Source organism: Theropithecus gelada, chromosome 17 (genome assembly GCF_003255815.1).
Source record: "Theropithecus gelada isolate Dixy chromosome 17, Tgel_1.0, whole genome shotgun sequence".
In the NCBI taxonomy this organism is placed as follows: domain Eukaryota; kingdom Metazoa; phylum Chordata; class Mammalia; order Primates; family Cercopithecidae; genus Theropithecus; species Theropithecus gelada.
This window is the reverse complement of record NC_037685.1, coordinates 59,422,378-59,437,191: the sequence shown is the minus strand read 5'-3', so window position 1 is coordinate 59,437,191 and position 14,814 is coordinate 59,422,378. Positions and strand designations below refer to the sequence as shown.

The following is a 14,814-nucleotide window of genomic DNA, read 5'->3' as shown; positions in this document are numbered from 1 at the left end:
ATATACGTATATACATATATGTGCTTATATACACGTATGCATGTATACTTATATATACACATATATACTTATATATACTTATATACATATGTAAGTCAACATAAAGAATAAGTTGTATATATGACTCTTTGAGATAGACCACTGTTACTAAATGGGAGCATGTTAATTTTCCTCATGAAAAGTGTTTTGATAAAATGAAAATAAAGAACTGAAGAGATTTAGAAAGTAGCTAAAATATAATCGTCTTAAATACTTTCTTAGTCATCATGTGGGAGGCTAGAATTGTATTTTTCTTGAGGAAAAGAAAAATTAGAATAAACACTATCACAAAGAGGAATAAAAAATAAGTGAATATTCTTGCTAATTGGTAGTTCCTGTTAATTGGGTAGGAAACAAGAATCTGCAGAAATTCCGTATTAAAATACCTAGCTTGAACCCGACTGTCTGGCTGAGATACGTGATGTTTCTCTCCTTAATCTCATGCACTTAGCCCTGGCATATTAAAAGGTATGATGCTCAAAGGGAGAAGAGCATGAATTATAAAAATGTGAGAAATATTTGGTTTATTGATGTTGGTATTGATAGGAGTTTACAGGCTGCTAGTATTACTTTTATTTTTATTTTTTTATTTTTATTTTATTTTATTTTATTTTATTTTTTTGACGGAGTCTCGTTCTGTCGCCCAGGCTGGAGTCCAGTGGTGCAATCTTGGCTCACTGCAAGCTGCGCCTCCCGGGTTCACGCCATTCTCCTTCTCAGCCTCCCAAGTAGCTGGGACTACAGGCGCCTGCCACCATGCCCGGCTGATTTTTTTTGTATTTTTAGTAGAGACAGGGTTTCACTGTGTTAGCCAGAATGGTCTCGATCTCTTGACCTCATGATCCACCCGCCTTGGCCTCCCAAAGTGCTGGGATTACAGGCGTGAGCCACCACGCCCGGCCCTTTTTTTTTTTTTTTTTCCTGAGACCAAGTCTCGCTCTGTTACCAGACTGGAGTGCAGTGGCATGATCTCTGTTCACTACAACCTCCGCCACCTCCTAGGCTCAAGCAATTCTCCTGCGTCAGCCTCCTAAGTAGTTGGGACTACAGCCACCCGCCACCACGGCCAGCTAATTTTTATATTTTTAGTAGCAATGGGGTTTCACCATGTTGGCCAGGCTGGTCCGGAACTCCTGACCTCAAGTGATCTACCCGCCTCAGCCTCCTAAAGTGCTGAGATTACAGGCGTGAGCCACTGTGCCCACCCTTGCTAGTATTATTTTATTAGTTCTTAAAAACACAATTTATCTGAGGCCACCTGTCCCGCCTGAATCGTATGCCACCACCTCCTAATTTATGGCAGTTGTTAAATCTGTTAAAACATTAATGTTGTTTTTCTTTTAAAATTTTTGTTTATTTAGAGACAGGATCTCACTATGTTGCCCAGGCTGGAGTGCAGTGGTGCAATCTTGGCTCACTGCAGCCTCAAAGTCCTGGGCTCAAGCAATCCTCCTGCCTCAGCCTCCCGAGTAACTGAGATTACAGGCATGCGCCACCACGCCTGGCTAATTTTCTTACTTTTTGTAGAGACAGGGTCTCACCATGTTGCCAGGCTGGTCTCAAACTCCTGGGCTCAAGGGATCTTCCCACCTCAGCCTCCTAAGTAGCTGGGACTGCAGGCACATGCCACCATGCCTAACTATTTTTTTTTTTTTTTTCTGTAGAGACAGGGTCCTACATATTGTCCAGGCTAGTCTCGAACTCCTGACTCAGGCAGTCCTCCCACCTCAGCCTCCCAAAGTGCTAGCATTACAGCTGTGAGCCTCTGCACCTGGCCTACTTTAACGTTGTTTTTCCAATGAATACTTTAAATAAATAAGGAAATACATATATGTGATTGGAGAATTTTGTTATTGAAATAGAAGTGCTAGTGGCCTCGACATGGTATCCTACTCTTAAGGTTCTTGTGGCAGGCACGCTAAGTTCTAGAATTCCCCTCCCCTAAGTGTGCTTTCTTTGCCACACAGTTTTACCTGCTTCATATTCCCTGAATGTGCTGTGTACCCTCAAGCCCCTGCAACTTAGCTGATGCTTTTTTTCACCCAAGATGCCCTTGTCCATTTTTTCTCTCTGGCTGATACTTCCTGTCACAACTCAGCAGTCCCATGGTTTTTTTCCCTTTTGAAATTATTTCCGGCCATGAAGCCAGAGTTAGATGCCAATTCTTTTCATGTCTCTCCATATTCACATAACACCCTGTACATAACTTTCTTAGAGTACTTACTAAATTGAATTTTAATAATGGGTTTTAAGTGTCCTCTCCCTACCTCTTCTCTCTCGATGTTCAATGTTTGGTACATTCTAGAGGCTCTTCTTATGTAAATATTTACAGAAGAAGAAATACAGAGCTGCTGCCTTTGGAGTTGAATATTTAATCCCTGATCCTTCAGCAGCAGGAAGATGGAAACCATTAGATGAGGGGAGCATTCCTGGCTAGGCTCGCACTACCCTGGAGGAGGCTGTTGTAAGAGTTATATTGGAGGGCCGGGTGCGGTGGCTTACACCTGTCATCCCAGCACTTTGGGAGGCCAACTCGGGTGGATCCCCTGAGGTAAGGAGTTTGAGACCTGCCTGGCCAATATGGTGAAACCCCATCTCTACTAATAATACAAAAATTAGCCAGGTGTGGTGGCAGGCACCTGTAATCCCAGCTGCTCAGGAGGCTGAGGCAGGAGAATAGCTTGAACCTGGGAGACAGAGGTCGCAGTGAGCCAAGATGGTGCCACTGCACTCCAGCCTGGGCAACAGATCAAACTTTAAAAAAAAGAGTTATAGTGGAGAGGGCGTGTGCGCGCAACACACACACACACACACACACACACACACACACACACAGCTGCTTGAGTAAGCGAGTCCAGATCGAAGTACAGAATACTATGAGCTGAAATTGAAATGTATAACATATCTTTTTTCTTTAATTGAATTTTGGCAGGTTTTTTTCTTTTAGTGGAATAAAATAGTATTGTACTTTTCAACATTTGCACTGTTATTTATATATGCTATGCAGATGTATCTTTCTATAATCTGTTACATAGGGAGAGAGTATTCAAATCATACATATTTTGAAATTCATTTTTTCCCATAGTGCTGAGCAAAGGTCATTTATTATTATTATACTCTTAAGTTCTAGGATACATGTGCAGAACGTGCAGGTTTGTTACATAGGTGTGACACATGCCATGGTGGTTTGCTGCACCCATCAACCCGTCATCTACATTAGGTATTACTCCTAATGCTATCCCTCCCCTAGCCCCCCATCCCCTGACAGGCCCCAGTGTGTGATGTTCCCCTCCCTGTGTCCATGTGTTCTCGTTGTTCAGCTCCCACTTACGAGTGAGAAAATGTGGTGTTTGGTTTTCTGTTCCTGTGTTCGTTGATTCTGCGTTATCCTTGAAACTACATTTCAAAGACACAATCTTTGATATTGTACTGTAAATGCATAAACTCAATCAGAAGCAAAGAAGCATGTCTAGGATGACATGCAAATGTATTATATACCTCAAACAGCATTACTATTAGCACTATTAATTGGCTTTAAAACTACCATTGAACAGTGACATATTTGGTGATTTCAGTCAGTGAAATGAATCGATTGTTTCTTATATCACACTATATAATATATGGTGTCTTTAGCTTTCATCAAAAGTTGTTTTTTTATCAAGAACTTGACAGTGGGGTCCAGGCACAGTGGCTCACACCAGTAATCCTAGCACTTTGGGAGGGCTGATTGCTTGAGTCCAGGAGTTCAAGACCACCTTATGACTCATTTATTACCTGATTGAACCTTTAATTTTTTACTAGAAAAAGCTAACCAGTAATATTATATTGATACTTTTAACCTACCTTGATTGATATAAATTACCTTTTTTAATGTGTTTGTTTTGCTTATCTAGAAAAACACACCTTGACGTTAGTCAGATACATCACTGTCTGTTAAAGGAAACCAAGCCTGAAGTGGAAGTCTAACACATGAGGATGCAGAATTGATTCAAAATGGAAACAACAAGTGATGAGATGTCATCTGTGGAACAGACCTCCTCCTCTTCTCTAAACCCCCTGTGTTTTGAATGTGGCCAGCAGCACTGGACAAGAGAAAACCACTTATACAACTACCAGAATGAAGTGGATGATGACCTAGTCTGCCACATTTGCCTTCAGCCTCTGCTGCAGCCACTAGACACACCCTGTGGACATACATTCTGCTACAAGTGCCTCAGAAACTTTTTACAAGAGAAAGATTTCTGTCCATTGGACCGGAAAAGACTTCATTTTAAGTTGTGCAAGAAGTCTAGTATTCTAGTTCATAAACTCCTAGACAAATTGTTAGTTTTATGTCCATTTTCTTCAGTGTGCAAAGATGTAATGCAACGCTGTGATCTGGAGGCACATCTCAAAAACAGGTAAGCAAAAAATATGAAAGAAGTAACTCCAGATTGTATAAAAAGATGGTTGAAATGAACATAAAAACTTGTTTAAAATGAAACAAACCAAAGCACTAGTAAGTACATGGGCAAATCAAGTACAGAAGAGATACAATAAATAAGTTGTATGAAACAGTATTTAACATTATTTATCAAAAACATGAATACAAAAACTACAGTGAGGAAGTGCTATTTTATACCTGTTAATATTTTTGCTGCTGTAATATGAAACCAATATATTCAAATGGATGACAGGATATTATGATAGATTCTTTTTATAAGGCAATTTGGCAGTTCGTTTTTAAAAACTGTATAACTGTATATCTTTTATCTAGCATATTATCCTAAGGAAATAATCTAAAAGAAGGAAAAATTGTATGTAAATATGTTCAGTGCAACATTGTGCATAGTTTGGTAAATTGGAATCTATTATTTAAAAGTGGGGAAGGGTTAAGAAATACTATGCATATAACTCAGTGGGATATTATGCAAGCAATAAAAATAATTTTGTTGCAATATGGAAATAAATACATGATTTTATTTGCTAAGATCTTGTGAAGATTCTGGGTTCAGGGACTAGACTGAACATGAACTAGGAGTTGGAAAACTAAATATTTAGTGGGGATTTCTGTTCTAATAAAAGCTTTTTAAAAGGTTAAGTAATTTATTTAGCTGTTTGGTGAGTTTTATGATTTGATTTTGGTGAAAGATTTGATCTTTAACTTAGGAAGAGTTACAGTATAAGTCATTTGTGTAGAATCACATAAAATGGCAGAAATAAATACTGATTTCTAAATTTCAAGTTAAGCCAGGTGTACAGTATAAATCTGCAGTAATCTCGAGTACTGTGAAAAACAATGCATACTACGTCATACTAGACTTAGATGTAAGAGTGTAAGTCTGATATAGAATGGCTTGCTATTACACTCACACATAAAATCATAGACTTGAAGGAGATTATCTAATCCCCCTCATTTTATGAATAAGGAGACTGAGTCACAAAAATTTAGAGTTAGCTAATGCTGTAGTTAGACTCAAGCTTTACCGTTCTTGTTTACTATTCTAATAAAAGGTTTCATTCATGTGCACATGAAATACATTCATTCTGTATCAACAAATTGTTGATATTTATTTCTAAACATCATATTTAATTAAGACATGAGAAACAATGGAAAAAACCGAGATGTAATTAAAATGTTAGAAACATTTAGATTTATGGAGTGCTTAAATCTAAATTTGCTGTCTAGAACTAGGAGGTAACATAGAGTAGGATAGACAGACTTTTGAAAATGCATGTAATGGCCGGGCGCGGTGGCTCAAGCCTGTAATCCCAGCACTTTGGGAGGCCGAGACGGGCGGATCACGAGGTCAGATCGAGACCATCCTGGCGAACATGGTGAAACCCCGTCTCTACTAAAAGATACAAAAATCTAGCTGGGCAAGGTGGCGGGCGCCTGTAGTCCCAACTACTCGGGAGGCTGAGGCAGGAGAATGGCATGAACCCAGGAGGTGAAGCTTGCAGTGAGCTGAGATCCGGCCACTGCACTCCAGCTCGGGAGACAGAGCGAGACTCCGTCTCAAGAAAATACGTGTAATAATGTAGCGTTACATTTTTTTATATCTTCTGTAACCAGCAAGCATAGAATCTGAACATGATGGCAGAGGCCTCCTGGAAACTGATACTGGTCTTTTGAATATACTAGTCTGAGTCAGGACTAGTTACGGCTGAAGAATATTTCAGGCTGCTTCTTTCAGTAGAACTGTTCTTTTCAGGGTATAGGCTTCTTTTCTAACTTTTATAAACATCAGTTATGAGATGTTAGAGGAACTGAATGAAGTGTCAGTTCAGTTACTTACGACTTTGAGAGCTGAAAGATAACAGTTTCACAGATTTTTAGGAATATTCCTTTAACATGCATTCAAGAATTTCATTTGCAATGGAAGTATTGCTAGTGTTTCTTATCAAACCATTTGTAACACGAATGTTAAAAACCTTGGGAATTGCCGACTGCCCTTTCATTTACATGTTGGTAAAGGCTAAGCAGTTATTCCAGTTGAAGGTTTCATTTTCCAGGTGTGCTTATTAATATCGAAGTTACCAATTTTATCATTTCCAAAGTATCTTAGGCCTGTAATATGAAAGATACAATGAAAAGATGGATGATTGGAAAAGGTGGTGGTTTGCCTGATACAGACAGCTAAGAGTGATTATTGAGTATATAAATGTAAAAAAATTATAAAATGTAATATGATTTTTATATGCCATTTGAACAGATAGTGATGAACAGCCTGACCTTTCTCTAATTCTCTTGAATAAGAATATTGAAATTAAGGTAGAAAGGTATATTATACAACATTGAACCCTAAATAATGTAGTTCATTTGTTTATTCAGCAAATATTGATAATCTGCCGTGTGCCAGATGCTTTTCTAGGTGTTGGGTAGTCTCTGCAAGTTAGAATCTAATGTTGGGTTGTAGATTTCTTTAGAAACAGAACCATGTCTTTAGTCTTTCAGTTTATTTGCCCAAAGTTGACAGTCATCTCATGTTAGTCCAATTAAATTGTTGATCTATGTTGCAGTTATTCATTGCTGAGAAACTAACCACCCCAGACGTACTAACATAAAACAACAAGCATTTGTTGATTATGTGAGTCAGGATGCAGACAGGATGCAACAGGGATGGCTTGTCTCTGCTCTCTCTGTGTGTGCCACAGCTGGGAAAGAGCCAAAAGCCAGGGACTGCAACAGTTGTAACTGGAGAGTCTACTTCCAAGATGGTTTCTTCATTCACATTTCTGGCACCTTGATGGGAACGACTCGGTGTGTGAGACTTGTCAGCTGGAGAGGCTACAGGTAGCCCTTCCAGCATGGCAGCCTCAGGGTATTTAAAATTCTTACATAGTGGTTCAGTGTCTAGTAGGCTGCATGGCCTCATATGATCTAGCCTTGAAGTTGCCTGGCGTCCCTTCTCTATTGGAAGCAGTCGTGAACCCACCCATATCTAAGGAAAGAGGACATAGGTTTCACCTTGTGATGGGAAGTCAAAAAAATTTGCAGCCATACTCTAAAACCAACATAAACTGGCAAAAAGAATGATGTTATGAGGCGCAGAATATGATTACTATGACTATTTGTGGCTTCTCGGTATACAAATCTCACTTGTTAGAAATTCATAAGTCTGTAAGTTTCATTGAAATTCGTAGAATTTTAGCATCAGCAACAATGAGTCTTTGTATAAAAGTTGCATGGCTCTCATGTGCCTTTGCTCTTGAGCTTTTAGGGTTTACAGGAATCTCTTAATTATTGGTAGAAATAGAACATTAGCAGTAGTTTGCATAAATTTGATAATTTCACATTTAAGTTCACCTTCCTATTTGAATGAAATTCTGTTCTTAACAAATGTGTTTTGATTTAAGAAGAGCAAACATTTTTCTCCTATGGATAAAATATTTATGAAAGATGAATATTTTTAAATAAAATTACTATTTTTAACTGATTACATATGAGTGAAATCTGAACAGAAATAAAGCCTTTGAAAAATATTCCACATGTTGTACTAAATATGTAACATTTTAATCGTTTCTTTGAAATTCTGCCAAGCAACATCAGCTATATAGCATTGCTCCTACCCTCTACCACTCATCTCCAACCCACCCTTAACAATTTAACATTTAAGGCTCTGGTAATTGTAAGTGCTAATTGTTGTTGTTGTTTCTAAATTGTGTGTTTGTGCCCTAGTTTATGGCAAGGTTCAGAATTACTTTTCTTTTCCTCTTAAAAATTACAATTTAATGCCATTATAAAAAGTTTACAATAGAAAACCTTTAAAGAACCTTCTTTCCTTGCTGAGACCTTTTCTTGTTCATGAGATGGTTATGAAACCTTAAGTTCAAGTTTGTTCAACCCATGCCACATGCAACCCAGGAAGGCTTTTGGGATTTTTTCTTTTTTTCTTTTTTAAGCTCATCAGCTATCTTTAGTGTCAATGTATTTTATGTGTGGACCAAGACAATTCTTCTTCCCCGTGGCCCAGGGAAGCCAAAAGATTGGACACTCCTGCTTTAGATGATGGTCTAGGAAAATAGAAAAAAAAGGGATCAGGGTAGGCTGAGGCATGATTGCACTTTTAAATTCACAGTTTAACTTGGAGGGAAGTTTGTGTTTAGCACATTGTTATCAGTATTGTTTTTTCATGTATAGTGTGAAAAAGCAGATAATATGTATTTACAAGTCATGTATATGGTAAGGGTCTGGTATCCAGAATATATAAAGAACTCTTAGAAATGAAAAGATAAATCCAATTTTAAATGGGCAAAGGATTTGAATAGATGTTTCTGCAAAGATATTCAAATGGCCAATAAGCACATGACATGCTCAACATCATTCGTTCATTTTTACATTGGATTATTTGTCTTTTTTGCTAAGTTGTAAGAATTTTCTGTGTGTTCTGGATACTAGGCCTTTATCAGATATATGATTTACATATATTTTCTCCCATTCTGTCAGTTGTCTTTGCACTTTCCTACATCCTTTAAAGAACAAATAACTAATTTTTATGAAGTTCATTGTTGTTTGCTTATGCTTTTGGTGTCATATCTAAGAAAACATTGCCCAATTCAAGGTCACAAAAATTTACCTGTATGTTTTCTTCTAAGAGTTTTCTAGTTTTCTCTCTTATAATTCAGTTTTTGATCCATTTTGAATTAATTGCAATGGGAAATCATAATGTGTATTGTTCAATCCTTTAAATTTTATTGAGGCCCTTTTTTTGTTTTGTTTTGTTTTGTTTTGTTTTGTTTTGTTTTGTTTTGTTTGGAGACATCATCTCACTCTGTCACCCAGGCTAGAGTGAAGCCGTGCAATCTTGGCTCACTGCAACCTACACTTCCTGGGTTCAAGTGACTCTTGCGCCTCAGCCTCCTGAGTAGCTGGGCCTACAGGCACATTCCACCACACCCAACTAATTTTTTTTTTTTTTTTTTTTTGTATTTTTAGTAGAGATGGGGTCCTGCCATATTACACCAGTCTTGTCTCAAACTCCTGAGCTCAGGTGATCCTCCACCAAGGCCTCCCAAAGAGCTAGGATTACAGGTGTGAGCCACCATGCCCAGCCTTGATGCCTTTTTAAAAATGGCCTAGCACATGGTCTGTCTTGGAAAATGTCCTGTGTGTACTTGGGAATAATGTGTATTCTGCTGTTAATGGATGGAGTGCTCCATATCTCTATTGGGTCTAACTGGTTTATAGTGTTAAAGTGTCTATTTTCTGGTTCCATGTCTAGTTGTTCTACTAGTATTGAAAGTCAAGTATCAAAAGCTTTATTGTTGATTTGTCTGTTTCTCTGTTTTGTCATTTTTTACTTATGTATTTTGGGGCCGTTGTTTGGTACGTTTCTGTTTATAATTGTCGTATCTTGTTACGTTTTTCTGTCTTTTGGTTTATTTATGTCTTGGAATCTGAAGTGTGTCTATTGTAGACAGTTGGATTATGTTTCTTATAGCCCATTCTGCTAGTCACTGACTTTTTATTGGGATGCTTAATTCATGTAATTTAATGTAATTACTGATAAGGTAGACTTTACACTTGCCATTTTGCTGTTGGTTTCTATATGTCTTATTTCTTTTTTCCTCCATTTCTTCCATTTGTGTTACATATTTTTAATATGCTATTTTAATTCCCCTATCATTTCTTTTAATTAAAATTATTTTCTTAGTGGTTATGCTGGGGCTTACAGTTAACATCCTAGTTTGTAACAGTCTAGTTCAAATGAATACCAGCTTCATTTTCACTAATGAATTAGTCAGGGATCTCTAAGGAAACAGAACCAATATATGAGAAATTGGCTGACGTGATTATGGAGTCTGAAAAATTACACATTCTGCTGTCTGCAAGCTGGCGACCCAGGGAAGTCAGTAGCATGATTCAGACCTTCTCAGTCAGAAGGTCTAGACCCAGGAGAGCCAGTGATCCCAGTCTGAGGGCAGGAGATGAGAGGTCACAACTCAAGCAGGAAGGCAGGAAAATAAGGAAGGAATTTCTCCTTCCTCCACCTTCTGTTTTCTTCAGGCACTCAAAGGATTGAATGATGCAACCACATTGGGGACGGCAATCTACCTTACACTTTTCCGAGTCCACTGATTCACATGCTATTCTCAGCTAGAAACAGCCTCACAGACACACCCAGAAACAATGTTTAATCTGGATACCCCGTGGCCCACTCAGTTGACACATAAAATTAACCATCACAAGTAGTATACAAAAGCTTTCATTCTCTCTCCCCTCCTGTGTGCTATTATTGTTACACAAGTTATATCTTAACACATTATATGCCCATCAACACAGAATTATTGCTTTATATGTTTTTCTTTTAAATCAGATAGGAGTAAAAGAATTATAAACCAAATGAAATAATACTGTACTGACGCTCTTCATTTTTCACATGAACTCGAGTTACTGTTTAGTGTCCTTTCACATCAGCTTGATGGACTTCTTTTAGTGTTTCTTGCAGGTTAAGCATGCTACCAACAAATATTTTGTTTTTACCTAGGAATGTCTTAATTTCTCTTTTATTTTTGAAGTCTGCTGGATAGAGACTTCTTGGTTGAGAGTTTCCTCTCCTTCTCTGTCTCCCCTTCCCTCAGAACTTTGAGTCTGTCATCCCACTGCCTTTTAGTCTCCATGGTTTCTGAAGAGAAATCAGCAGATACTATTGAGGATCTTTTCCTTGTGATGAGCTGTTCCTCTTTTACTGTTTTCGAGATTCCTTATCTTTGACTTTCAACAGTTTTATTAGGAGGTGTCAAAGTGTGTATATCTTCTAGTTTCCCTACTTGGAGTTTATTAAGCTTCTTGGATGTGTAGATAAATGTTTTTCATCAAATTTGGGAAGATTTTGGCCGTTATTTCTTCAAATATTCTTTCTGCTCCTTTCACTCTCTCTCCTTTTGGAACTCTCATTATGTATATGTTTATTCTCTTAATAGTGTCCCACAAGGCCATGAGGTTCTGTGTTTTTTTTTTTTTTTTTTCTTCTTTCCTGTTCCTCAAACTGGATAATCTCAATTAACCTATCTGCAAGTTTGCCAGTTCTTTCTTCTGATTCATTTCTGCTGTTGAACTTCTAGTGAATTCTTTTTTCTTTTTTTGGGGGGGGGGGGGGGGGGGGGTTTGGTTGGTTTTTTTTTTTTTTTTTTTTTGAGATGGAGTCTCGCTCTGTCGCCTGGGCCGGAGTGCAGTGGCCGGATCTCAGCTCACTGCAGCTCCGCCTCCCAGGTTTACACCATTCTCCTGCCTCAGCCGCCTGTGTAGCTGGGACTACAGGCGCCCGCCACCTCGCCCAGCTAGTTTTTTTGTATTTTTTAGTAGAGACGGGGTTTCACCGGGTTAGCCAGGATGGTCTCGATCTCTTGACCTCGTGATCCACCCGTCTCGGCCTCCCAAAGTGCTGGGATTACAGGCTTGAGCCACCGCGCCCAGCCTTTTTTTTTTTTTTTGAGACAGAGTTTTGCTCTTGTCACACAGGCCAGAGTGCAATGGTGCAATCTCAGCTCACTGCCACTTCTGCCTCCCGTGTTCAAGCGATTATCCTACCTCAGCCTCCCAAGTAGCTGAGATTACAGGTGTGTGCCACCACACCTGGCTAATTTTGTATTTTTAGTAGAGATAGGATTTCATCACATTAGTCAGACTGGTCTTGAACTCCTGACCCCAAGTGATCCACCCGCCTTGGCCTCCCAAAGTGCTGGGATTAAAGCACCTGGCCATGCATTCTTTTTCATTAAACTTTTTAACTCCAGAATTTCTATTTGGTGCTTTATTATGACTTAATGTTTCTTTATTGATATTTTCTTTTTGATAAGGCATCATTCTCATATTTTTCTTTAGTTCTTTAGGTATGGTTTCCTTTACTTCTTTGAACATATCTAAAATAGCTGATGTAAGTTATAGTCTGATAAAGCTAATGCCTGGGCTTCCTTAGGGACAGTTTCTGTTGGCTGCTTTTTTTTTTTTTTTTTTTTTTTTTCCTGTAAATGGGCTGTACTTGTTTCTTTGCGTGTTTCTTAATTTTGTATTGAACAGTGAACATTTTAAATAATATAATGTGGCAACTCAGATAACTAGATTCTTCTTCTTCCTAAGAACTTGTTGTTGTTGTTGTTTGTTTGTTTGCTACGTGACTCTTATGAACTAATTCTGTAAAATCGCTGCCCATTTTGTGTACTGGATGGCTAATGATTGGACCAATAATTCTTTAAATGCCTGAGATTTAAAAAAAAAAAAAACTCCCCATCTTTCATAGGGGTTCTGTGTGCATGGTGGGACACGCAACACCCTCAACACTCAGGCCACTGACAGCTCCACCTTAGCGTACACACACAGTCCTGAACATAGCTGAACCTCTGTGGATGTTTCATTCCCTGACTCTTCCTTTTAAACATTCTGGTTAGCCTTTTATTTGTCTTCAGGCAAGCACAATCTTCAGCAATTACCTCTGATTTTTTTTTTTTTTTTAAACAAATGCTAAACAAATGCCCCCAATGAAAAGGAAGTTTGCCCTGGGTGAGCTCTGAGTCAAGTCAAGTCAAGACAGACACACAGTCATGCAGGAAGCAAGTATAGGGGGAAAAAAAAAATGGAAGAAAAAAGACAAGCACACAATAGGGAAAGCATAGACAGGTCAGTTAATAACAGATATCTGGGAATGGGGCTTGAAGGCTCTCCAGTCTTTGAAGGCTCTTCCAGTGTCAGCCGGCCTCCTGATTTCCACTGTGATGTGGGCTGTTGCTTTTCCAATATTCTGGGGAGGTGAGGATGGGAATAGGGTAAACTCAAATGCCACAAAGCTCTCTTTTTTTACTGAGAGTCAGCCATTTTTCTTGAACAAATGTTCTCCCGACTGCTATAATTCTTTGGCTAATTTCCAGAGTTCAGAAATGGTTGCTTCTGACAATTTCTTCCAGTGTTCTTACTGCTTTTATGGAGGAGAGACTTTTCAGATATTCTTAGTCTTAATTCACCATTTTCACTGACATGACTTGAATTTTTGTTTATTCCCTAGCTATTTTTATCATTTTTTTCTTGATTCTGAGGTGCTCACATTCTTTCAGCGTTATTAAATACCTGGCATTGTACAGTGGTTAGTATGCATTGTTTTATTTTGTTCCTGCTGCACTACCACCCCCGCCACTACTAATGCGAATACTACTGACAATAATAGAGTGTGTTGTTACACCATGTGTTTCCTAGTGTGAACTAGCTCATACGCAGTTGTTATCAGGGAATGATGTCACTGTAGCATACATCAAATTAGTCCATATGTAATTTTTCCTTTATGAGGAGAGCCAGAATAGTGGGAATAGAAGAAGAACCTTCAGCAGGAAAGGAAAAATCCCTATTTGGGCCTTGGCTGCTGCAAGAGCATTTTGATTTTATTTTAAGAAAATTAAAAACCACACCTACATGTCCAGATCCCTCCCTCAGGAGGTGCAGCCCTCAGCCCATGGCAGGTCGCACTGCCTCAGCAGCCCAGTGTCTCAGAGCCCCGCTTCCCTCTGTATGCTCTCAGCATGTGCCCACCTCAGTCTAATTAGATGTCGCATGCTGTTCTGTTGTTTTTATTTATTTTTGATATCCTCTGTACTAGTCTCCTGCTACACTGAGTCACCTGCCTGAATAAACCAAGTCACCTCCCCCAATGCAATTTCAGTTTGTGTTCTTAAATGCTCCATTTCCAAAGATGGATAGGTTTTTGTTTTTGTGATTTCTGTTTTTTGGTGATCACTAAGACCCTTCTAGCCCCAACGTTCTGTGATTGTGTTTCTAGGTACAAGTTTTTGGAAGAAATTCAATTTATATTTTCCCAAGGCCTAGAAAAAGAATACCATATGAATGAATTTAGTTGATACACTGGAAAGAACAGAAGCTAGAAGCCTTTGAAATCAGATCTGAGTTTGGATTATGGCTCTGCAGTTTAATAGCTGTGTGAGGTTGGCTTGGTTGGTTAAGTCTCAAGTTTCCCATTTGTTAAATGAGGATAACAGAGTAATTGTGAAATAATGAAATATGAAATAATGTATATAAATGAATACATTATATACATTTAATGAAATAATGTATATAAAGGTTGTTACATAAGTGATTGGCACAAATTAGGCACGCCACAAATGTTGAGTTTGTCGTTTCTCTTTTAGTTCCAAGTACTTGCAGCTTGAGGGATGATGGCTCTGAGTTGTCTGTAGTCATGAGCTTTTTTCTGTCCAAGCCTGCTCTGATCTACTCATTCCCTAATAGTTTTTTTTTTAATGTAGCTGTATTGGGATGTATTTCACATATCATAAAATTCACCTATTTTA

General features: G+C 38.5%; 1 protein-coding gene across 1 annotated transcript in view; it reads left to right on the top strand.

The window, feature by feature from the left end:
* The window catches only part of LNX2 (ligand of numb-protein X 2), a 76,502-nt gene that overhangs the window by 34,552 nt on the left and 27,136 nt on the right, over positions 1-14,814 (top strand). Inside the window, exon 2 of the mRNA XM_025364181.1 lies at positions 3,933-4,439. Within this exon, the coding sequence (XP_025219966.1) occupies positions 4,033-4,439 (407 nt within the window). The 5' untranslated portion in view covers positions 3,933-4,032. The remainder of the gene's footprint in view (positions 1-3,932; positions 4,440-14,814) is intronic.